At 36.3% G+C, this 24983-nt stretch overlaps 1 protein-coding gene across 2 annotated transcripts in view; it reads left to right on the forward strand.

Moving 5' to 3' along the window:
* The window catches only part of LOC104692827 (pleckstrin homology domain interacting protein), a 107516-nt gene that overhangs the window by 50722 nt on the left and 31811 nt on the right, over positions 1-24983 (forward strand). For both annotated transcript variants that reach the window (XM_039568951.1, XM_039568953.1), the window contains exons 16-23: positions 3832-3960; positions 8967-9192; positions 12160-12297; positions 13347-13530; positions 14212-14335; positions 22074-22214; positions 23015-23091; positions 23799-24030. In XM_039568951.1, coding sequence (XP_039424885.1) covers positions 3832-3960; positions 8967-9192; positions 12160-12297; positions 13347-13530; positions 14212-14335; positions 22074-22214; positions 23015-23091; positions 23799-24030 — 1251 coding nt within the window. The remainder of the gene's footprint in view (positions 1-3831; positions 3961-8966; positions 9193-12159; positions 12298-13346; positions 13531-14211; positions 14336-22073; positions 22215-23014; positions 23092-23798; positions 24031-24983) is intronic.

Here is a 24983-nt window from a genome sequence, read left to right on the forward strand (position 1 = left end):
AGCTTCGCTCTCAGGTTTTGTGTTATCATGATGAGTGACTCTGTAGCTGTTCCTCTTAGAATTTACTTATCTTGAACATGGGAAGCAAAAAAACCATGTACTGCTTTGGAAGATTTTGTTCTTAGCATTGTCTATTTGTCTAGCACATATGCACTTTCTTTTCTGCATGCACTTATGGTCTGGTTTAGAATTACAGTTTTCTTTTTGTTGCTGCATTATATGTGGTGCATTGCAAAGACTACACTGTGATCTTTTTCACTGTGTTTTCAACTAATTGCTTCAGTTACTTAACATGAAGGATGGATTCTACCTCAGGCTAGTAGAGGCTTTAGTTCACTGATTTTTTTTTTTTTTTTTAACTGTGCTGGTGACTTGTGTTGGAAGATGTGGTAGAAATGTGTAGTGTTATTGTATGTAGACTGAGTTTCATTATTTTTTCTGGCAGTAAATGTGTTAGTAAGTTATTTCTAATAATCTTGTTAGGTTCATGCTCTGTTGCATTTGTCCTGTTGGCTTTTAATTGCTTCAGTTGATATAATTTATGCTGTCCCAAATCCATTCTCAGTGGATGATTCCCTAATGTTCATTTCATCAAAGGGCTCTTATTTTTTCTGTAGTCAAAACCAGAAAGGCCTGACTTGAGAAACTTTAGTGATAACATCCTTTTAGCTCTGTTTGTCTTTCCAAAATCAATAACTGTTATCCTTTCCTTATAAAGTTTACCTACTCTGCATTTCTCCTACTAATCACAGTCATTTGAATCAAGTTTAAATACTATATTACGCCTTTGAAATCTAGCTAGGTTGAATGAGTTATATCTTCTTGGCATTAAAAAATTAGTTATTTTTCTGAAGAAAGACAGCTCTATTCTTCCTAGTTTGGGGCAAAAAATAAGCTTTCCTCAAACCTGAGAGGAAGAGTCTTCCCTTTTTCATTCTCTTATTGCATCAGCATTCCTCCCTTCAGGATATACCAATGTCCACATGTTTCCTTGCTAGTGAAAATATGGACAAATTGGACTCTTTAATTCTTGGTGCTGAGACTAAAAATAATCTTCACTTAGTCCTCTTTGTATAGCATCATTGGTTCTTCCCTGTTTATAGCTGAAGAATCCTTGCTACTTGCTTCGAATGTCTTAACACATTCATTCTCCACAGCCTTTTGTTGTGACACAGCCTTTGTTAAAGCACTGGAACACGCTGCCAAGAGGAATTGTGGACTCCCCATCCCTGAAAGTGTTCAAGGCCAGGTTGGATGGTGCTCTGAGCAAACTGGTCTAGAAGGTACCTGTGCCCATGGCAGGGGGTTGGAACTATGTGATCTTAAGGGTCTTTTCCAACGCAAACAATTCTGTGATTCTGTGGCAGCTCTTAAATAACCAGTGCTTTTTCTGTTCTCGTGAGCAGTTTCTTCCCTTCACAAGTGATGTCCTTATATTCAGCAGGGGAAGGTTCCAGACAGAATAATCACTTTATGTCTTCTTGGGATACAGTCTCATGTAGTTCTTGCATCTTTGATTTAAAAGGGATAGAGAAGGGAAGGCAGCTTCCTTCTTGCTGAAATTCTTTATCTAGCTTGCTGAAGTAACAGCTTCACTGATTTGTGATACAACTGATACAACCTCCCTTTTTGCAACTTAATATTTAGTTTCTGTTTCAAATGACCAGCTCCTCTGTGTTAGCTTTATTATGGAAAAAATTCTATTGTAAGGTGTCACTTATTATTACTGAAATAGTTTTATTGGAAAAAAAAATCTACTGGATAGCACACTCTGGTTGACTTTGTTCTTTAATTTAGAATAGTGATTATATCTTGGAAGGTTATCCTCAGCCATAGTTTTTGTTCTTATAAGAATCTTTATTTCCAAGTATTTGTACTTCAGACTTGAAGGGTTCTACTGAAAGGTCTTAGAGTTGCCCTTTCCAAAAGCACTTTTTAAAACCAGATTCTGGGCACGTTTGGTTTAAAACTATTTGCACTGTACTTGTCCCCAAATAGTAGAACACTATTCTTTTCTTTACATAAGAAGGGAATGTTTCCCACTTAACACTCTAATTTCCAGGGGGTTCTTGAAAATGGTCCATCCAAACCGTTTCTTGATGGAAAGGATTAAAAACCCCATCATCTTAATAGTTGTCTTTTTTTCCTTAATAGTTGTCTTTTTTTCCCCCCTCACCATGGTTAGCAAATAGTTGTTTCCCTTGTAAAACAAAAAGTATTCAAAACTTAGGCTGAATCCTGAAATTTTATTTGTGAAGGACTTGAACATTAGGAAGCTTGACGTTGATGTTTCCTTTGTTGGAGGAAGGGTAAGGGAACAGAAATCTCTAGGTATAAAATATTTCTTTTCCAATTTTAACTGTATTTCTGCAAAGCTTATTATTGTGCTAAAATTCTGTCTGCTTTCCACCTGCTTTCCCAAACTGTCTCCCTTTAATACAGTGAGCTTTCTATCTGCAAAAAGCAGCACAAAGTTGTAACTTTACTGTGGTAGTTGGATCTCGCTTAGACTAAATTAATTCTGCATTCCTGACTGTTGTGAATTTAGTGTCACTTGCTTGAAGTTCTGTTTTTATTTTCCATCTCTTTATGTAAGATACTTCTGTTCATTTCTTCTGGAATAATGGGCAAAATAGAACATAAAACTCGGTTTGGTTTATGTTCCTCTTTTGCTAGTGCAGAAACTCATTTGACTTTTAGGGAAATTACTTGTAGTAAGAAAGTCCATTATCAAATACCTGAAAGCACTGGCAATAGATGTAGCAGCCTCTATCACTGGGGGGATGTGCAGGGGTGTGGGTGTGTTGTAAGACCGTGGGGAAAAGATTTAGAGTTCTTGCCTTTGTCTCAGCCTGTAAGTGAGAACAGTACCTACCTCACAGGATTTTTGAGGCTTGATTTGTTAACTTTTAAAAATAATGCTGATGGCCTCTGGAAGGTGCTGCAGAAGTGCATAGTGTTACTGTCTGAAGGCTGAATATCATTGTTTTTCGGTTTGTTTTGTTTTCCCCTTTCCTGGCAATATATAGGCCTACCACAGTTAGGGAAAGAATTTTGTTTGGTATCTCTTTAAAGAAAATGCAAAAGTGCTTTGCTGGGGAGAATAGAAAGGGGCTTTCTGAAGAGGTGCTGAAGACATGAAAATTCAGAGTGGTGATTGGTCACCTCTGCTTGATTGACAGGTTGCAGGGAAAAACAAAAACCCATTTGTTCTGGCTTAATGGAACTGGAAAACAGAAAATGAGTATCAGGTAAAAATTCCTTTTTTAAAATCTTTGCAGTTCTCCTATAAAAGGTGGAGTTTTTACAGAAATTTAGTCCTTCCCCACTCCAATAAATTAGGAGTAGGAATTACAGAAACAGGTAGTTGCTAAGTTGTGTAATGTGGGTTGTCAATGTCAGTGCGTTTTCTAGGGGGCAGGTGTGAAACACCGCAGCAGCCACTGCTACTGGGGTAGCTTAGCAAGAAGGCAGAGGATGGAAAGGGTGTAGTGACTAAGCCCTGAACTGGGCCCAGCTCTCTGGTTAGGCTCATTAGCAGGACTTTCAAGGGGAAGCTTTTACTTTCACTTCCTATACTGTGCCTGCTTTGTGGATAAAGTCTGTCAGTTTCTACTGCTATCAATTTGGAATCTTTCATGAGCATTATTACAAAATTCACTGAATAGTGAATAGCTAAAAAAGTAAGCTTTGTTTTAAAGTAACTTCCATCTAGCAGTATACTGTCATACAAATTTTATAATAAATTTCAATGTCAGCACCACAGTTTTGAGAATCATAATTGAAAATTATTAATTTCTGTTAATTATTTTGTATGTTGATATATTTCAGATTGAAGGACAAGGACATGGTGCAGTTTTTGACTGCAAGTGCTCTCCTGATGGACAGCATTTTGCATGTACTGATTCTCACGGTCACCTTCTGATTTTTGGCTTTGGTTCCAGTAGCAAATATGACAAGGTACGGTGCAAGATGAAAATCAGAATGTTTGTCTGTGTTGACTTCATTTGTGCAAAGTTTCCTTCAGAGCTTCATTTCAAGAGGGCATGACTTGACACAATTTTGAGCCAATAATGTGGGATGTTTTGGATGCCTGTTGTTGACAGTGAGGTTTATTTCACTGTCCTTTTTTAAATTATGGAAACATTCTGTTAAGCTACTGTTTATGTGGGAAGTTCAAAATAATAATAATAATAATTTAAAAATGAATTCAAAATTAACCAGTCATTGTCCACTCTCCTAAGTGACAAGGTTACAAGTATCTACTAATGGATCCACATGGATAATGGGAATAAGCTGCAGTGGAACTGATAATAGTTAAACATTTTATTTGAAATATTTTTTCTGGTTCCTAACTAAGCCCAAAGAAAAGGGTGTGTAATAGAACTAATTCCTGCTGTCTGTATTTAAATATTGCATAGCCTGTGAGAGAACTATTTAAAAAAATGTACTGTATGTTTTAATGATGCAATTTTATGTCTGTTAATGAAGTACCATCATGGATGCCTTTGTGCTTGCACAGCAATATTCCACCACTAGTGTGATTAAAATATTTTATCTTTATTCTAATGTCATAGTCTACATTGTGTATTCTGAGTGTGGGTGTCTTGCCACAGACCCTCATGACTGTAAAGATATGTGGTGTTATTTTTTTTTCTTTGTGGAGGAACATGCTCTGTGAACCATTCAGGTTTGGAGTGTCCACAAGATCTTAGTTTTTCTTTTACCATCCAGGGAAGAAATGAGATATGTCTCTTCTCCCTTTTCCTAAGACTTAAGTAGACCTATCTGCTCTAGGATTTTCATCTCTGCTTCTGGTAGCTGACACTTGAATGCTGTTGGTAAAGTGCTGTTTTTTGGATCTTGCCTTTTGCTTTGGATCTTTGGACTCAGGCTGGTTTTGAAAGCATTTTGGCAAACAGCAATGCAGAGGGACCCGAATGAGGGAGAGCAAAAGGAATTTTAGTCTTTGTCTTGTAAGCTACTGCACTTCTTTCTGTAGTCTTACAGAAGGATTTGCATTTGGGGATTTGTTTTTTCTCCTTGTTTCTCAACTATGATTTGAAGTCCTCAGTACTAAGCTGCTGTTGCTATTTGTTGGTTATTACTATCTGTGCATTTCCGCTTCCATTCCAAGTAAAACAAATGAGTAGAGACATCACAAGCAAGGAAAATCAGGATTATCAGATAATTTTCTTTGTCTTTCAGAGCTCTTACTGTTCCAAACTTAAAAGCCTATTGTAATAGAAACAATTTTTTACCATGTCCATGTATGAGTTCAGGTTTCTTTTTCTCTCCAACTGTTTTGGAAGTATGTAGTCCTCTGCTACTTTGAAATGCTGGAAATTAAACTGAAAAATCGTGAGTCTTTTCGTCTTTGCTGTGATAGATCAGAATTTTTCTTTATACTGCCATTTAAGAATTTACCTGTGAGGGATTAAATCTGTTTGAAGATTGAACACAATTGCTTTTCCCTGCTTGAATTCTACAGACCCTTGGTTCTCTTGGGTGAAGAGGCTGCAGCCTCTGAGAAAAGATCATGTTTAAAATTTTTCACTTATTGAATGATTTAAAATGATCCTCTACAGCTGTTGCTGTGCCAATGTTACTCTTGGCATTCCTGATCATAGAAGAAATGGGAGCAAATAGGACTTACATTTGTTACCACTTTAATCTCAGTCTTCCACTCACAGAAAACTCAGAAGTGTCTGATGTCTTCCATGTGTGGTTTCATCATCTCTGTTTGTGTCTGACCTGATTTATGGGAAAATGTAACTACAGGTAGGTAGGTGCTGGAGATGGTGGGTTTTTTTGTCTTTCTCCCCTCAGATACTGGGGAGGGTTTCAGACATCTTGTCAGATGGTCTGGTAGGATATATGTTTTTTGGCCTTTAAAGTGTTTTCCATCTCTCTGGGGAAATGAATTTTACAGAATAAAGAAGCATGGTAACCTGTCCTATATTCCTGCGTTTTTGAATTGACAGTGATTATAGCTGAGATAGTGTTAACTCTACTGAGAGAACAAGCTCTTGCTTTTCTACATCTGTGTTTTTTCATGTTATGTTCAGATAGTATCTGCGTTTCCTAGTTGACTGGAACGAATTCCTAGGCTTTCTTTCCCCTGCAGTGTGATCTTGGCCACAAGGAAGGTGAATGGGGTGGGGTTTTTGTTTGTTTGTTTTTTGTTTGGCATTTGTTGGGGTTTTTGTGGGGTTTTTCTTTGATACATGTTTTTGTGAAGTAATCCTTTTGTGGGAGAAAAAAAAAAAGACTACATTTGCTGCTTGTTTGGGGTTCCTTGAGCCAATCTCAGCTGAAATTTCTTAGCGTATCATCACCAGAGTTGAGCCAAGTTCACTGTCAACAGGGCATGTGCACTTCAGAGGTTCTTAATTAGGTGGAAACTAGTCCAGGAATGCCTAGCAGTTCTAAAGTGTAAGGTACTACTCTGTTGATCTTAAATCATAGAACATTCTGAGTTGCAAAGGATCGAGACCAACTCCTAGCTCTGCACAAAACACATCATGTGCCTGAGGGCATTGTCCAAATGCTTTTTGAACTCTGGCAGGCTTGGTGCTGTGACCACTTTCCCTGGGAGCCTGATCTCTGAGGTTTCTAAGGCTTTTGTTCCTGCAGACTGCCCAAACCACAGTACTCTGTTGCAAGTTGACAGTTCATGTATGGTGGATTGGTGCAGTACTGGGGAAAACTTCTTAGTGTAACTGTGCCCATTTGGAGAAACTGAGCATTCTGAATGTGTGATTGTAGGAGAGTCTATCTATAGAGCTCAGACCTTGTGGAAAGCTTTTGTGCTCATTCCCAAGCTGGGTTTGTGAAGTTATATGAATAGAAGACTCATGTGCAGATGGTGATGTGGTATCATCTTATTGTCATGAATTTGATTTCTAATAGTATATAAACAAATAAGTCTCATTGTTAGTACTTCTAGCTGGTTGTCTGCTGGAATGTCTAATTCTTCTGATTGTTCTCAGGATAAGATACTGTCCTGGATTCCAGTAGGGATATTCTACCTGGGAGTTGGCCAGAGTCTGTGTTCTCCAAGAAATGCCACATTATCTTATTGAGTACAAAAGTGTTATTTACTCTCTCTATTATACTTGATTGCACTGTAGGGTGCACAGAAGTGTAATTGCAACAAAGTCCCTTGTGATATTGCACTACGTCTTCCCTTTGCTTGCAAAACCTGGGATGCGGACAACTCTGTACAGCCAAGTCACAACATAATAAAACTCACAGTTTGTATGACCTTGCCATCGGAAAGTCTTTTTTTATCAGTGTGGGAAGCACTTAGTAGGAAGACTTATACTAGGTGTAAGTAATTCATATTCCATTATTATGATTTTCAGAGTCCTCCTAGGGGACCTCTGTCTCTATCATATTGAGCTGTTGTGAGATGAAGAAACAAAGGTGTTAAGCAGGCCTTGATTCTGTCCATTAGACACATGAAAACACTTTTATATTTCTCATTTGGCATCTGTTAACAAAAAATCTGGCAACAGGATTTCATCCAGTCAGCTTTTTACTGCAGTGGGATATCACCTTGTCCATACGCGTTTTGTAAGAGCAGTCTTTTGAATCTCTGAAGTAAATTCTTTTCCATTGCATCTTTCTGTGTATCTTTCTGATTTCTTCCTGTTGTTATTTTTCTGAGTTTTTGTGAGGTCTAGGTCCCATGATTCCTATGATTTTTTCCCAATTCTTTTTTTTTTAATCCACTTCATATGGATGCACTTTCTGATACTGTAATTGACAAATGTCTGTTGTCATCTTTGTTTCCTGGTCTTCTTGCTTCCAGGGTGGGAGACATTTGTCATTGAGAGACGAGACCTCTGAGTAGCTGCTCTAACCTCTGCCTTTCTGATTTCTACATAACAAGTTACTGGAAACTGTGTTATGGATTGGTCATGATAGAGCATACTCTCCAGAAATCAGATGATGTTCTATGACAACTTGGGCATTCCTCTCTGCATGCTTAAAAGACAAATTTTTTTTGAGATCTCTATGCATTGAGTCAATCGTTTAGTTGTTTTTATATTGCACTAGAAATCTTAAATTTGTGTGAATGATGATTTTATGATTTGATTTTCACTGTTCAAAGTTCAGCTGAATACATGAGCTGCCATGGGGTTTGCTTGCCAGTAGGTAGTCTTGGGATGTGTAGTATATGTATCAGCTTATCTTCTATTCACTTTTCCTTTTCTCCTTGTGCTTCAATATCTTTCTGATTTCACAATACTGAGGTACATGTGCCAGCAAGGGATGGAGCATAAATCTTTTTATGTTTATTTGGACAAAAGAATTCCTCAATCTTGAGGGTCTGTGGAAAGTCATCTATAATAAATTATGAGCAGGTGGACAGAAAAAAAAAGAAAACTCAGAGCATGAAAAATTCAATTTTTATCTCTGCTTTTTTTATCTACTGAAACTTTTTCTGATATCAAGCATTATAGTAAGGATATATATATTTTGATGGTGTTGAAGTATTTGGCAATGCCCTGATGTAATAAATATTTTTCCTAGTCTTTCCTGCACCATATCTCATAAGTCTGTGACACAGTTTTTCATTATCAGAATATATATTCAGAAGAAATACATATATATATATATATATAAGAAAATTTATAAACTAATACATTAGTACTGTATTTGGTCAGATTTCTTCAAGTAGTTGAATATTACCCATTCCCCTATTCTTTAAATGCTTCCCACCCTCAAACATGTGGATTATTCTCCTTGCAGTGTAATATAGAAAAGTACTGGGAAACAAAATAATAATGGAGTCGTGAAATTTTCCCCTTGAAAGTGAAATAAACACATCAGCTTATACCCCTGTTTTTTGTAAAAGTGACCATGAGTACCATTGTTAAAAATACTTTTGGCAGTTCTCTTCTGTATGCTTTTTTAATAGGTTCTTTAAAAAAATTACAAAATGACTTTGTTTACAGATAGCAGATCAGATGTTCTTTCATAGTGATTATCGGCCCCTTATCCGTGATGCCAACAACTTTGTCCTGGATGAACAGACACAGCAGGCTCCACACCTTATGCCTCCCCCATTTTTGGTTGATGTGGATGGCAACCCTCATCCTGCAAGGTATCAAAGACTAGTTCCTGGTCGTGAGAACTGCAGGGAGGAACAGCTTATTCCTCAGATGGGAGTGACATCTTCAGGTATGGAAAATTTCACTTCACTGAACAGTAGTCTATCTAGTTACCTCCAGTTATTCTACACTTTCACTTTGTCCTTTTTCTTCATTTACGGGCATAGTAGTTCATGTAGTGCGGAAGAATTGCAATGTCTTTGGCACTGATTGCTTGTGACAATTTCACTTACAGTATTGTCATCGATCAAGTTGGCACTAGTTGATGCTACAACACCAGTTAGCTTGGAGTTTGTTTCATTACTGGAACAATGTATAATGCCGTGTGAGCTCTTGGTTATCTCTTTGGGATAAGGTTTCCTGCTTTAGAAAATCTAGAAAATAGACTGATTTTCCACAGATCAGTTGGAAAAGGTAACTCCTGTGAGAAGAGAAAAATGAGAAGACATCTGAAACAAGCAAAATTCTCTTCTTCTTTAGATGAAGGCAGTCATTAATTTTAAGCTTTGGTGATTTGGTTAAAGAACGGAAGACTTAATAAAGATACAAAATCTAGGAAGTTCCTTGAAAGTTTCATTCTCATGCACACGACATGGGAAGAACATGCATATATTGGGCCAATAGCTGGCTGTTGGAAACTGCCTAAAGGTGTTTCACATGGGTGGGGATGGAAAAGCAGTGCCTACTTTTTATGTGTCACTAGTTTGATATTAGTATGAACAAACAAACAGTGACTGGTGAAAGTAGCTTTAAATGTTTTCAAGATAAACATGGTTAAGTATTTGGATATTCTGGAAAATATGTGAAAACTGACTGTTCCTGTAAATTGTAGTTTATATGTTCGTGGTACTTAAGCCTGTGGTGTGTCAGACATTCCAGGAAGGGTAACTGAGAGTGTTTCTACCAAAAAATCTCTTTATCCTTATTTGTAGACCTCAGGATTATAAGGCAGTGAATATTTAAATAATTTTAGTGGAGGATTTCCATATTTACTCCAAAATTACAGGAAGAAATGCTACCTGAGAATCAACTGTAAGGAGGAAGAAAATCCTTCCTGGTGAATGTAAACTTCTTAGCTAGTGGCTTTGAAACAAAATTTGATATTTAGGGAAGGATGCACCTTTCCTTCATTGTTACAGTTAAAGTGTGAATCCATTGCATTGTGAAATTCTCCAAATTTGAAAATTTCCTGGGTGCAGTCTTCAATATATCTTGAAATAAATCAGACTCTGCACACAGGCCCAACAAAATTAAATTTAGTGGTCTGTCTGCATGACACATGAATGCCTATAGGAAGATGATGTCCATAGCATTTTCTTTAATAGCAGGAAGTTGTCCGCCAGCCTGACAGATGATGGAGAGACACGAGACATTTTTCTACCTTTTTACAATATAGCAACAATGTATGCAGTCGTATGCAGAGCTAAACAGTGTTTATGTATTTTGTATGTTCCCTTCCACTAAGGAAGTTCCTTCTCTCTCTGAAGCTTTGTTGTGGGATTTGATGCATCTCACTCAGAGCACTGACCATTTATTTCTTGTCAGGTTTCCTGTAGGGACTTTTAAGAGTAGGGGGAAGTTGGACAGTTGTACTTGATTTACTGCCTTAGTGTACATGAGAGGCTCCTTTAAACCAGACGTTTTGAAAAAGTCAAGTCTACACCAGTGTCTTTATTATTTCATTTAAAAAGAAACCACTTGCTGTTTCTTGCTAAGGCATTGTCTCACAGGCTAGATACATAAAAACTTTCATTTTGTTTAGATAGCAGTTTCCTTATTTAAGATCATTCTTGGGTTATTAGTAGTGTTTCCCATTGTTCTCAGTAGACAGTATGTCTGCTCACGAGATCGAAAAATTAATCTGTCTCACTTAAATGAGTCAGGAAACATCCAGCTGTGGTTATACCAGAGCTCATTCCATGATTCCAAGGTTCTGCTGCTTTAGGGAAGTTGACTTCAAGAACCTTTAAAGCCTGAGAGCACTATCTTAAATATTTATGGTTTTTTCTGCATACTCTAGAGAGATAGCAGCTTCTGTACAGCTACATAATCAAAGCTCTTCATTTCATAGCACAATTACTGTAATATCTAGTCTTTGATCTTGCAAAGTGCAGTTTATACTGTGATATTTCTTTAGAATCATGCTGGAAAAATAGTTTCTATATCTTGTTTCTTTGAACATTGTTATCCCTCATTATAAAGTTTTGCAAGTTCTGCTTCTCTTGGCTAGAGCTTCCCAGCATTCCACTCCACCATTTCACTATTCTGTGTGGAGGTGTCTGACTTCTTTTTGAATCAGTACTGTAACCCTTGTCCTTTTCTCTATACCTCTCTAACTGGTTTTTTTGATCATTGTGAGTATGAAAACAGTTTTGTGTTGTTCATGCTTATGTGCTGTGTATTTTGCTTGCTGCTCAGAAACAGTATTATCACCTTGTAATCACTTCTTTGGAACTGTTTCCCATCTTCTATTCAAAAGACCTACCCAAAAGGAGGTTTCTTGGCTGTTTTACATACCAAAGAAAATTACCATTACTTCATCTATGTGGTCATTATGTCCATGTGGAGCTCAATCAAGCATTTTTACTGCTTGGTAGTCTACAGTATAGATAATTATTTTCTAATTCAGTTAGACCTTCTTGACGTAGTTCTTTCATTGAAGCTTATAAAGTGTTTTATAATGCATTTGAGGCAGGCTAATCTTGCATTTGAACAATTTGCTTTGACTGAGCTGACAAACAGCGATTGTGTTAAGCTTCTGTGACTTGCTGGTACTTGATCAAATTTAACCTTTTATTAGAAGTGAAATGTGGTTGTCCTGACCCTGCTCCAGAAAATATAATGCTCTCAAATATATTAAGAAAAAAAGTTGTCCTGTTTTAAGAAATGGCTGTTAGAAAAATAAGCAGTAGCCCATAGTTACACATGTGATAATTTACTGTACTTGTTTCAAAGCTAAAACTTAGATGAGCTGTCTGTAACATTAATTTCTTCAAAATTTACATTTGTATGTTCTCCGGTATATTTTACTTCACAGGATTGAATCAAGTTCTTAGTCAGCAAGCAAATCAAGAAGTTAGTCCATTGGATAGCATGATTCAAAGACTTCAGCAAGAGCAGGACCAGAGACGCTCTGGGGAGGCAGGAACCAGTAGTACCAGCCGGATAAGCAGAGGTAGATCACTGGGGGATGGATGTTGAGGCTGGGAGTTGGAAAACATAAATCCCTTTATGTTGTCCATGATCTGTGCATTTTGTTGAACTAGTAAAAAGGAGGTTTGGAGCTGTAGAAAATAGTAGACCTTTCCCATTGTTTTTTTGCCTTTTTGCAAAATGTTGGGGTTCTTAACATTACAGATTTATCTTTGTTATTGTCTGGTCACTCAGGGAATTGCAGCAGCTGCATTCCCTTAGAAGTAACTACCCTGCTGTTTAATCTGGAATTGGCCACCTAGTTGTTTGAAATCTGGCTTCTTTCAAATAAGGAGACAGGAAGAAGAAAAGTGGAGGAAGAAAAGTGGAAGGAACTACTTGTTTCTCTGCGAAGTTGTTCCATGTTTCAGTGTCTTGCACTAGAGTACACAGTAGTTTTCAACGCTTAAAAAATTATGGTTAGCAATCCACTATAGTAAGCAACAATAGCTTGTCTGTGTAAGGATATGGAAAAACGTTGATATTTTGCTACTGTGTAGGTATTTGAAGGCTCTTGCATGTGTGTGTGTGGTTTTGTTTTGGGTTGGTTTGGTTATTTTTAACCTCTTGACCATTTCAAGTTTTTGTCTGTAAATTTTAAAGCTTGATTCCTAATTTCCAGTGTTGAGGCTTCCTTTTTTTTGAAGGTAGAAGACTGTTTAAAGGAGCACAGTGATTCAGTGAGATAGGTCACTGTTTTATAACAGATTTAGAGTGCAGTAGCAATAGTCAGCTTTGCATAAGTGTTTTCCAAAGTATTTTTAAAGAAGCAAACATTTGCTTCACTTCAGATTGTTAATACATTGGCTTCTTTTTAATGTGAATTTTTAAACAGAGTGCTGTAGCCCAGTAGCTGTTCCTGCTGTGTTTTGGTGACTGTAGAAATGGCTGAAATAGTTCTATTCAGTTAATATGATTTCTTTTGAAGTAAAAAATCAAGTAAAGTTATTTTTCCATTTCATTCCACGTTTTTCTTTTTAAATGCTTCCCTAAGAATTTCAGATCAAGAACTATTGCTTTTTGACTTTTTAGGATCTGTAAGCTCTACCTCAGAAGTGCATTCCCCACCAAATATAGGGTTAAGGCGCAGTGGACAAATTGAAGGTGTGCGTCAGATGCATAGCAATGCACCAAGAAGTGAAATAGCCACTGAGCGGGACCTTGTGGCTTGGAGTCGCAGGGTTGTAGTGCCTGAACTGTCTTCTGGTGTGGCCAGGTAAACATAGACCAAGAATTTTACTATGGTGAACTTAATTAAATTGAACAGTTTTGGAATTCCTATTGCCATTCACATTGTCATTTGTGTGGTGTTTTTCTATTTTCTCATCTCAAATTTCTTATAAAATCAGTTTCAGTTTGAAATCACTTGTTTGTGTATCACTTGAAAAATCTTGGAATACCAGAAGGATTGGGAATAAAAATTGTCCATTTAATGAATGACACAGTAATTGTGCTTGTATAGGCAATAGAATCTAGTTGCCTCAATATCCTCTGACTTGTAGCATAAGATTACATGTTTTTACTCCTTTTATTCCTGTCATTATATGGCATTTTATGGCTGGAATACTGACCTAATCTATTAGGTGCCTGAGATGAATTTTGATTTCCAAACTGGAACTTTAATTTTTTCATTAATTAACTCTTGTGGTGAGTACTTAAATCAGTAAGTCAAAAACCTGCTTGCTATAGTCAAGCATAAACTGCTCTAGTTTAATGCAATAAGATGAAAATCTTCGTTTGAAAAAAGCTAATTTTAAAGTCATATGCTAACTGTAAAGAGAAGAACTGCTGTTCAAAGATTGTTATAGATGTTGAATGTCTATTCCTTGGTTTGGGATAGATCCTCTCAGTTCTAGTAATGTCCTTTAAAGTTAACATTTCAGTTTTCTTTTTTCAGTAGGCAGGAAGAATGGAGAACAGCAAAGGGAGAAGAAGAAATAAGGGTGTATCGATCAGAAGAGAAAAGAAAACATGTAATGAGTCATATTCCAAGAGAAAACAAAATACCTACTTTCTCAAAGGTAAGTAGTCCAACTGTACCTTATCACAGAATGAAGCATAAAATTTAACTCAATGAGTTGGGTCACATAAATTTACATTCCTCTTCTCAGTTTTAAATTTAAAAAACAGGGTATGGGAGTTTGTTTACCTCCCCAGAATGAGGAAGCTTTTCTATACTGACGTTTCAATGTGTTCTGAATAATAAACAACATGGATTGCTTTCAGAAGTGGGGGGAAACCCCTGAAAATCTGGTATTAGGGGCATGATTTACTGTTGGGAGTCTGTCACTATTAATTGATACACCCCACTGCTGTTGTCTACTGTTTGCACTATTCTGTGGAAAGGCTCTATTAAAACTCAAGTCACAGTCCTTAACCATAACACAGTCCTTAACCATAACACATTAAATACATGTCCAAATAGAGAATTGGGTGTTTTCTCTCATGGTACCCTAAAAATCATATTGTGGGTCGTTATGGAATATATCTAAGTCATGCTTTCTGCTAGAGCTGGAATACATTTTCAGAAAAGAGGAAAACAGGATAGATGTAGTAGAAGGAAATAAGAATTAAATTGTCATAAGTCACTTGGTTTTTTTAATATAACTTGCAAAAAAATGTAATCTTACATCTTTTTGCTGGTAAAAAAATGGAAGGATATATACTATGTTTACAGAAAGATTTTTGTCTTCCTTGTTTAAAATTAGTTTTATCTATGAATTGCACATGCTTATTTATGCTTTTCTAGCTAAATAGCCAACTATGTTTTTGTAATAAAGGAAGTGAATTTTAGCAATTGTAAAGGAGAACTCATAGGTTCATAGTTTTAGTCATACTATGGGTTTCACAGTATGCTTAATACAGAGGAGACTGTTTTTACCCTCAATCAAAAGCTTGTAAAATACAGCCTTCGGGAACACCTGCAAATTGTGGCAATTGCGATTGAAAGTAAAGATCACTTATGTGATATAAGGTGGAAAAAGGAATAAATGAAATAAAAAGAACAAGTATGCAAAAGACTACAGCTCTTAACTTTATTAGAGTACCATACTTAATGCCTGTGCTCTTTATTGCTCGCTTTCTTGTGAAGGAAGGAACTGAGATTGAAAGCAATCTGAAAATAAATAAATTTCAGATACTTTGTAGTGATTTTGTAGTTTTTAGTAATGATGGATTAATTTTATATGTAGTAGAGTGAGTTTGAGATTAGCAAGTTTGTATTTGATATTAAATTTGAGTATTGTTTTGCTACTTTTTTCATACTCAACTGAAGTAAGAATTTCAAAAGAAGTGATGTGAACACTCCCCTACCCATAGTCCCCTAATAACTTTAAATTTCTTTATTAAGTTTCTTTCTTACTTTTTCCTTCAATTTCTTTCTTGTATGTAAATTTGAGTGCATTCTTATCTTAAAAAATAGTACTGATGCACTATTTTCAGTTCTGCAGTCACCAATATTGTGTGTTTGCCCAAGATAGACTGGAAAAAATTTGTTCATTTTGTCTCAAGTTTTTGTACATAGAGGAGAGAAACTTTATGCCACATGACAGGACTCATTAGTGAAATACCAGGACATCAGAAGTCTTTGTAACTCTTATTTTTCTTTTGGGAATAATAGAAAAGGGGCCTGACAAATTCAGATTTTAACAGAGTTTTTTCTTGTCTTGAGGAGGGATGTATTTTGGTATTGAGTTACACATACTTTCATGTCAAATTACACACTTTCATATCAAATTACCATTAAATTTCTAATTGGCTTACAGTTTTCTTCTAAAATATCACTAGGACATAAAAGTTTAACAGAATAGGCTATCCGGTCCAGCATTTTGGTTTTAGCAATTACTTTTATTATATCTTTGAAACAAAGAAACTTAGTGCAAGTTTTTATAAATCCTGTTTCCAAAAAAAAATTTTTAGTCTCCAAACTATAATGGTAACACTGCATCTTTTGAGCCCCATATTTTTATTGCAGATATTTATGCCCTTGAAATCCTTCAGAGCGACTGCTACTTAAGGATAACTTTCTTCAGTTTCATATATTTATACCTGGGGGGTGGGGAGGGATTCTCAAAATGTGAGGCAGAGAACTTGGTAAATCCTTTAGTCACTTTCCACCTTTGTTTTGAGGAAATATGGAAAAAAAACAGGCAATCATGGTCTTTTCATTTCAGTATGTCAATAAATTTTCCATATAAAAATTACTGATATACTTAGTAATACTTTCAGAATGCTTAAAGCCTTCATAAATCCTACAGAATACTTTTTCAGTATCTTGGAATAGAAAGGTTGTATTCTTCCATAGCTGATTCTTCATTAAATACGTCTCTTTTTGGAGGACTCAGACTGCTGATAAGTACACTAATTCAAATCTCTTGAGTAAAATCTCAGTGGGATTCAGAAATAAGTAGATATCCCATGGGCTTTAAATAAGCAAGTTTCAAGAAGAAAAAGGTGTTTGATCTCAAGTGATTGCGTTTCACAATTAAATGAACTGCTCAGATTTTCATGATTTTTGTTGTTGCTTACAGTTAACATGAGCAACACTTCTGCTTGGTAGTGTCTGAGCAACAGAAGTAGTGAATTGGAATTGTCATCTATGTAGTGTTCACAATAAATTCAAATAAACACCTGGGAAGAGAATCAAGATTGACTGCAATCCAAAAACTGTTGTGCAGTATTTTTAGGGTTCTTTTAAAGAGAAATTAATAACTTCATTATAGTTGCTCTTCTGTTGCTGTTCTTTACAGTGATGGTGTGACTTTAAATACAAGCTGTGTGAGGTTGAAGATAGAACTGGAAAGCACAGTGTAAATTTTCCTTTTCCTTGAGAACATCCAGTAGGTTTTGATACTGATTTCTTGCAAGTTATATTACAGTACTGTTGTAAGACTACTGTACTTATTGCATAGTGAATTCTTACAGGTTTAATGCGAGAATTTGTGATCTAAAGGAGATGGGGAGCACCTCCAACAAAATACAGGGCAAGACATTCTCTTCCAGTAATCTCTAGACCTAAGAGCTACAGCATCAAGAATTCTAGAGGGTGTCTCACTCTATAGTACTGTTACCTTCTCTGGGAGCAGAGTAAAACAAGGCTTGTGTTAAAACATTGTCTTCATAGGAAAATTCAGCTGTATTCATACCAGTAGGAAATACTGATTTTTATATCAACGTCTGAAATTTATCAGATCTGCTCATATAATAACGATAATGATAAAATAATATTTTCTGCTGTTCCCTTCTAACTGAAAGAAGTCAAAAATACTGAAGTAAAATGAAAAAATGGGCAGGAATGAATGTTAGCATTTTGGATTGCAAGCTAAAGTGTAGGTCAATAAGGAACACAGAGCAGTTGTAATTACATTTTGAGGAGATTCCAAAGCCCTATTGCTAATTTTTAATCCCGGGTCATTGTAGGGTGTGTTAAAAGTAGTACAGAATTATAGCTCAGTCTTTCTTCTTTAACAATATCTGCAATTTAAATGGAAGTCACATAAGTATTCTGCTATTGAAAGCCCACATTTCTTTGACACAGGTCATATGGAAAAGTGTTTGTATATGATAGCTTAAGGGACTAATGGAACTGGGGGGGAGAGACTAAAAGCTTGGGTATTTTGACCTGAATAGTATTTAGTAAATAGTATTTAGTATCACTGACCTGCAGGCTGAATGAGGAACTTGGTTTGACTTTCAAAGTCATTGGTGAGGAATAGGAATTTTTCTATTATTAAACAAAACCACTTAAAAACAAAGAGAAAAAACTTGACCCCCAAAACATTAATGAAAGAGGATAGAATGGAATTTTTCCATCTTAAGACTGGAGCTGTATTCCAAATTACTTGTTTTCAGGAGCAGAAGAGAGTTGAGGTAAATAACATGCTTAGGTAAATATTCCCAGTCCAAGTAATTAAGAGTATTAGTTTATTAAACTACTGGGATTAGAGCATTTTAATAAATATTTAAGAGTGTGAAATTTCTGTGCACTAGAGGGTTGATGTGATGTGTGTCCTAGTAAAATGTGACAAAAATGGAAATATTCCTCATTATCCTCAAGTGGAAACGTTATGGGAAAATTTCAAGGAATTAACATGGGAGATTGTTACGGATGGACAAAAGCAGGCGTATGTCTCTGTTGCGAGGTGTAAATGTGACTGTATTGTAAACTAATAGAACCCAGGGAGGAGGAATGTGTGCTTTGTTCTACTGAAAGTGGCTTATTTGTGTTCCACAGAAATAAGTTTTTCTACTTATATGTTATTTAAACACTACTTCTATTTAAATCAGCAAGATGTTAAGAGGAGAATAAAACTCCTAAACTAAGCCTACTGCTTAGTGCCTGTTATCTTCACTGCTTTTGGAACAGTTCTTACTAATTTTTTACATATACGTAGTTTGGTAAGAGTAAAACCTAAGTAATTATAGGCACTGATCCAGACTTGAGGAGACTGTGGAAGAGTGCTCTTTAGCCAAGTGAAAATGCCAGGGCAAGAAGCTGTGACCTGTTTAATGCTGAAGTTCTGATATTGGACATATGCTTGTGCCTTGCCCCTATTAAACTGTTCGGTAGAAGTTAATTCCTGTTGGCTTAAGGAAGGAGGAATTATTGTCACATGAAAAATAGATGCCGCTGGTTAAGAAATACCATGAAATTGCTATAGCCAAAGCTTCCCAAAATTGCTTCAGCCCTGTATGAGACTGCAGCAAAGCTGTGCTTCCCAGTGCTGTCCACGATCATAAGGACAGTAGAATGTAGTTTGGTCTGAGTTGTCAGGACATCACTGGGTTTCCACTGTACCTCTCACAAATGATGTTACCAAGACCCCTAGCGGTGTCCAGTGTCCAGTATCCCTCTCAAATACAGGAAATGCCATCATTTTTATTTCACAGCAAAACTGTTCTGACAGGAGCTGTAATTTTTGATGTATCAATAGATGTGCTCTGATACTGACTGGAAGCCTTGGACAAGATACAAGGAAGGTACTTGTCAGCATATATGACTGTTCATCAAAGTGTATAGAGAGAAAATGATGATTGTACCTCAAATCATAGGTTGTCTTGGCTTTGTTTCTCAGCCTACCATTAGAGTTGAGAGTCCAATTTCAAGCTCGCTCTTTAGGTTATGTATTGAGGGAGAGGAGGCATCAGCTGTGTTTCCTCAGTTATTGTTGAACGTGCTGGTGATAATTACATTTTGTCAGAAAAAAATCTGTAGTACTTTATAGTCAAACCTTCACACTGAACTCCACCCCTCCCCCAAATAAATAAAGTTCTGTCTTACAGCTTCTCATCAGATTTTGAAAAGCTAAGTTGAATAGAAATTATGTTAAAATACATTTTTTTTGGAGAGATGAGACAGTTGTATACCTTATGGCCCCTTTTCTCATCCCTGCTTGAGCAGTGGGTTTAGACAAGGTGACATCTAGAGATCCTTTCCAACTTCATTCTAGCATTCTGTTACTTATGGATAAGTACTTGTGGTTTTGTTTTCCTGGTATTTTTTGTGTTCTTGTTTTGGCATTGTATCTTTCCCAAAGCAGTTTGTTACCCTTCAAACTCACTCTAATCCAATATTTATACAGTGGTATTACTTTTTTCCATGAAGGAATGATTGGGGCAGGGGGGTTGGGGTGTTCTTTTTTCCCTTAAGCTTTGCACTGCCAGAAGAAAAGAACTCTTTTCAAAACCAAAGAGTAATGCAAAGTGCTTCAGTTTTCCAAGGATCTGTAGTTCTGTTTAAGTAGGGGAAAGCTGTATGTATAATAACTGTTTGAGAAACCTCACATCTGGAGAGAAACAGGGAGGTAAAGTTTTAGGACTTTTGTTTCTAGAGAGAAGACATGAACATTGCAGTCAAGCTGTAAAGTAGCTTCTGCAAAATATGTTCCCCTCATGGATACTTGACTAATTTGTTTCATTGGGGTTATGTGATTCCATTCTGTTGTCTGTGCTTTCTCTACTATGTTTCATGATGAAAAAGTCTCAATTCAGTTGCAGAAACAAGTTACTGTAACACTGGCTTTTGTGACCTCTTTGCTTCAGTAATGAGTCTTGAGATCTTGATGAGAAGTGAGCAGCCCCAGAAGGCTGAAGGACAGAAGGCTGTGTGATGGGCTCAGCCACTGGGCTTAGGGCTGCCTTGGAGCTGTTCTGGGTTGGGTCAGAGCAGCTTGAGGAGATCTGGTGTGTGCTGCCAGTTTGAATCCAGAAGGAGGAATGAGTGCCCCAGGTCTCAAAAGTCTTGGGCAATGTTAAAATGCTGATTGCTGAGCAGTCCCATTAGAAATGTCTCTGGTAGCTGTGCTGTGTGGTAACTTCCCCAGCTAGACAGAAGGACAGAAAAACAGAAGCACAGTACTCACTGAAGAGAGCATAGAGCAGTTTGTGTTCGTCCTCTGTGCTTTGATGAAAACTGGAACACAATTGTACAGAGTGGTGTGCTGGCGTACTCCACCGAACTGTTGCTGTTGTGCTTGCAGAAGGTGTGTATCTTCTAACAGAGAGTGTGGGAGAAAAACTAGTTACTAGGCTTTTGCATTTTAATGATGATTGTTGTGGCTAAGGAAAACTAAATCTTAGCTACTGTTGATTAGCCAAGTTTTAGTACAGCTTTGATGTAAAAAGTGGGAGTTATTTCCCTTAACAAGAAAATTTAACCTCATGAACCAACTTTTATCATACATGATAAGAAAGATCTTCTCTTTCCTACAAAAGAAAAAAAAAATCCAAGAGGAATATGTAAAAGCAGTCTGCTCTACTAGAAGACTCTCAAAATATTAGTGCCTTTCTGTATTTTGTTCCCGTTCTGCTTTCTTTGTCGCTGGGACTGTTTTTTTCAACTATATCAGCACCTGATAGATATCCAAGGTTTTCTTCGTGGCAGAAGGATAGCACTGGGGAAATGTACCTCTTTTTGTGGCATCTAGGAATGTGCCCAGAAATTATTTTGTTGGATCTGAAGTTTGACTATACAAGCCAAAAAAAAAATTAGCACAAAACTCTTGAAATTGAGATCATAACTCTTGGGTTTTTTCCCAGTGATTGGGGACTAACACAAGATTGCACACTTGGTGTTGAGAGCAAGTGTTTGCATTATATATATTCTACAGGAGGAACAAAATCTCTTAATGCTGGAGCATGAAGTGGTTCTAAATTACAGCTTTATTTCATTCTTTTAAGCTTCTTATCAACTCATATTCTTTCAAACTGACTCATTCATTTGAACTCTTCAATGCATCATCAAACCATTTAAAGGCTTGTATTTGCTAACAGTCATCTCTGTATGCTAAGGGATGTATTACTGTACGGGTCTCTCTTCTAACACATCTGACCCCTCGGTTGCAAAATAACACTCTGGACTTCTGTTTAAGAGTCTCCTTTCCTTGGCCATTTTTAGTGTAATTCTGAGCTTTTACAAGCCCTTAGCAGCCTATCAGTAGTTATGTTTTAGCCCTTGTTTTAGTCCTTATTAACTGACATGTACTTTGCAGAGAATGAGTATTTTTAATAATTACAGATTTAAAAATTGTGTTGTGCCTGAGAAGAAATTTAGTTATTTCCAGAATACACTGAACTGTTTGGTGCTTATATTCATTCAACTATGCATGTGGAGTGTTTTCTTTAGCAGCTCTTTAGACTTGGATTTGTAACTTTTTCCTAATGCAAAAATTGCTTCCTGGAATACTATTAATAAAGAAAATGCCATGTATTAATAAAATGTATGCTCAAAAATTATATATTTTGACTTTTGTCTCTTCACAGAACCATTCTCATGATAATTTACTAGACGCTAGTGACTCAAAGAAACAAGCAGCTAATCAGCACAACTACCGTACAAGATATGCAGTAGAAGAAACTGCAAGGCCTGCTGAAGAGTTGGAAAATGGACACAGTTCTTCAGATGTAAGATCCTTATTCATGAGGCAGTCTTACATATTCCACTTCTACTCATTAAGCTCCTGCTTCAGCTAATGAAACATTGTTTCTAGTGGAAACTCAAGTTACATTTTTCATTGTGTGTTTGCTTTCGTGTCTTAAAAAAATTACGTTGTATTAGGTTTTCACACACTGTTGTATATGTTTAGCTTTGACTTAAAAAGTAATTGACAAAGGAGAAAAATGCTCATTTGTAAGGGTATTTTGCAAAGTATATGTGTAACTTGTAAGCCTAGTCAGTACTGCCCACATGGCCTAGCAGCGTGGTCACCAACTTTAGGTGACCCTGCTTGAACAGGGAGGTTGGATAATATGACCTCCAGAAGTCCCTTACATCCTCAATCATTCTGTGCTTTTGTAAATACGGTAGAGAATGAGTGATGAGTACATAAAGTTCATATTGGAGTTTTTTTTGATATTGAAAAGATGTGGAAATACTACATTAAAAAGACTTGAAATAATTTTTGCGAAGGTAAGCTAGCCTTGTCAAATGGTGATGAAAAATGTTGCTCTACACTGTGTCTGGCCGAGCACAGATAGCTTCATACTTCTTTATATAAGACCACTAAAGTAAAGGAACTATCTGCAAACTAAAATGCCTTTTTAGAATAAAGCTTCTAGAATGTCCTATGTTTATCACACATATAAAGCCTAGAAAAGTTTTCATTCTATTGTCATATATTATAACTTAAGCTCTAAAGAAAATGCTTTCTTTTTCTCTGCCTCTCCCTCTGTCCCTACCCAATGCCCGCTGCTCTCCTTAATAGGAAGGGGAAGTAGTTGTTGCCAGCGGTGGAACATCAGAAGATGACGAAAGAGCATGGCACAGTGATGGCAGTTCTAGGTAAGTGACAGTATATATACCTTACAGAGAAAATTCTTGCCAATAAGTCTTTAATAATTTTTGCTGTAAACAATTAATGAGTAATAACTAACACGTGTGCAGATTTAGAAGAAAAAGCGAACAAGAACATGAAACTTTCAGGATTTAATTTTCAGTCATATTGCTAACTAAAATTCAGGAAGATTTTGTCCTTGTTTGCTGGAAGCACAATTGTTTTGCAGGAAGGTATTTCTTTTCAGACACACAAATGTTTCAGGCAGGTAGTAGCAGTTTCCTATGACTCTGTCTGATCTGTGATCCTTGGTTTGAAATTAGCGAATAAATCATCATTTATTTTTTCGTTCAAAGCTGTTCAAAGCTATTCAAAGCCAGAAATCTTGAAAACAATATCCAGACTTCAGTGTGTATCATCTTGAGTTGATGAAGTAAACAGGGTGTTTACTTTGAGGGATGCTATAAGTTAAGCTTCTTACAAGACCAAATGATGTCAGGGCTTTTTGTTTACTACCATTTAAATTGTAGATAGAATATAAGGTTTTAAAGATTAAATAAATTTAACTATTAAGGATTAAATAAATTTAACCATTAAAATATTGTAGTTAGCTAGACTGTTAACTGTAACCTTTTATTGGGTTATATTATGTAATCCAATGCACTTTTTAACTTTGGGGTTTTAATTTCTTTTTTCTTTGTTATATCTCATGTAGTGACTATTCTAGTGATTATTCTGACTGGACGGCAGATGCAGGAATCAATTTGCAACCACCAAAGAAAATTCCTAAAATTAAAACAAAGAAAGCAGAAAGTAGTTCAGAGGATGAAGAAGAACCTGAAAAACAAAGGAAGCAAATTAAAAAGGAAAGGAAAAAGGGTATTGAGGAGAAAGATGGACCATCAACATCACCAAAGAAGAGGAAACCCAAAGAGAGAAAACAAAAGGTTAGATGTTCTTTGTGTATTGCAGGTTGCTCATTCTTGCTAACTTAGAAATAATTGAATGAATGATTCAGTTACATATACACCTTAATATTGTCTGATTTTAAAACACATCATGACTTTCACTCATAACAAATGATAATTAAAGACTTGCAAGTCAAATGATAGATGGCTATAATGATACATTTGACATAAGGAACACTTCTAGTGTCCGTATCACTCTCCTTGCTCACACCAGAAACCCTTTCTGTGGAAGTAGAGTATTCAACTTCCAATACAATTGAGTATTGGTATAATGTGCCAGTATTTTTTACAGCTGTGCTGACCTGGCTCCCCATATAATTGCACTTTCTTTTAGATCTGCACAACTGTGCCATTTTTTTCTGTCAATTCTGTATGATATATGATATTCGCATTATGCTTGCCACTGTACCTCCATCAAGGCAAATATGACTTCATCAGGATTTTGTTGTTTGTGTTTTGTTTGCTTTCTAATATAATGTAATTTCAGTTTAGATCAGTGCATAGAAATTTTCTGTGACTTTGGTTATTTTCAGTGTGTTTTTGAGAGGTTGTTTTGTTTTTAATTGTTAGATCTGAAAACTTCGCTCTTCCTTCTTTCTTTACAGAGACCAGAAGTGATCTATCTGGTAGATGTTAATTGTTTTTGTAAACTTGAAGATTCTGTTTTTGCAATACCCAAAGAAGCTAGCTGTATTGTCTAAACTAAATAACTGTATTTTGTTTATTTATGAGGTTAGAAGTCCTCAGCATTCTTTAAGATCATTATTTCAATGTTTTAGCCCTCATTAGAAGGTAAACTGACAAAACAGCTATTTAAATATGCAGGTTGGCACAGTGTCAGATTTACTGTGAATCTCTGGTACGGCATGCAGGATGTTAGGTGGTAGTCTTTATTCGTTGTTTAGGCTGCTTTTTTGTTTATTGTGCAGTTA

Source organism: Corvus cornix, chromosome 3 (genome assembly GCF_000738735.6).
Source record: "Corvus cornix cornix isolate S_Up_H32 chromosome 3, ASM73873v5, whole genome shotgun sequence".
Taxonomy (NCBI): domain Eukaryota; kingdom Metazoa; phylum Chordata; class Aves; order Passeriformes; family Corvidae; genus Corvus; species Corvus cornix.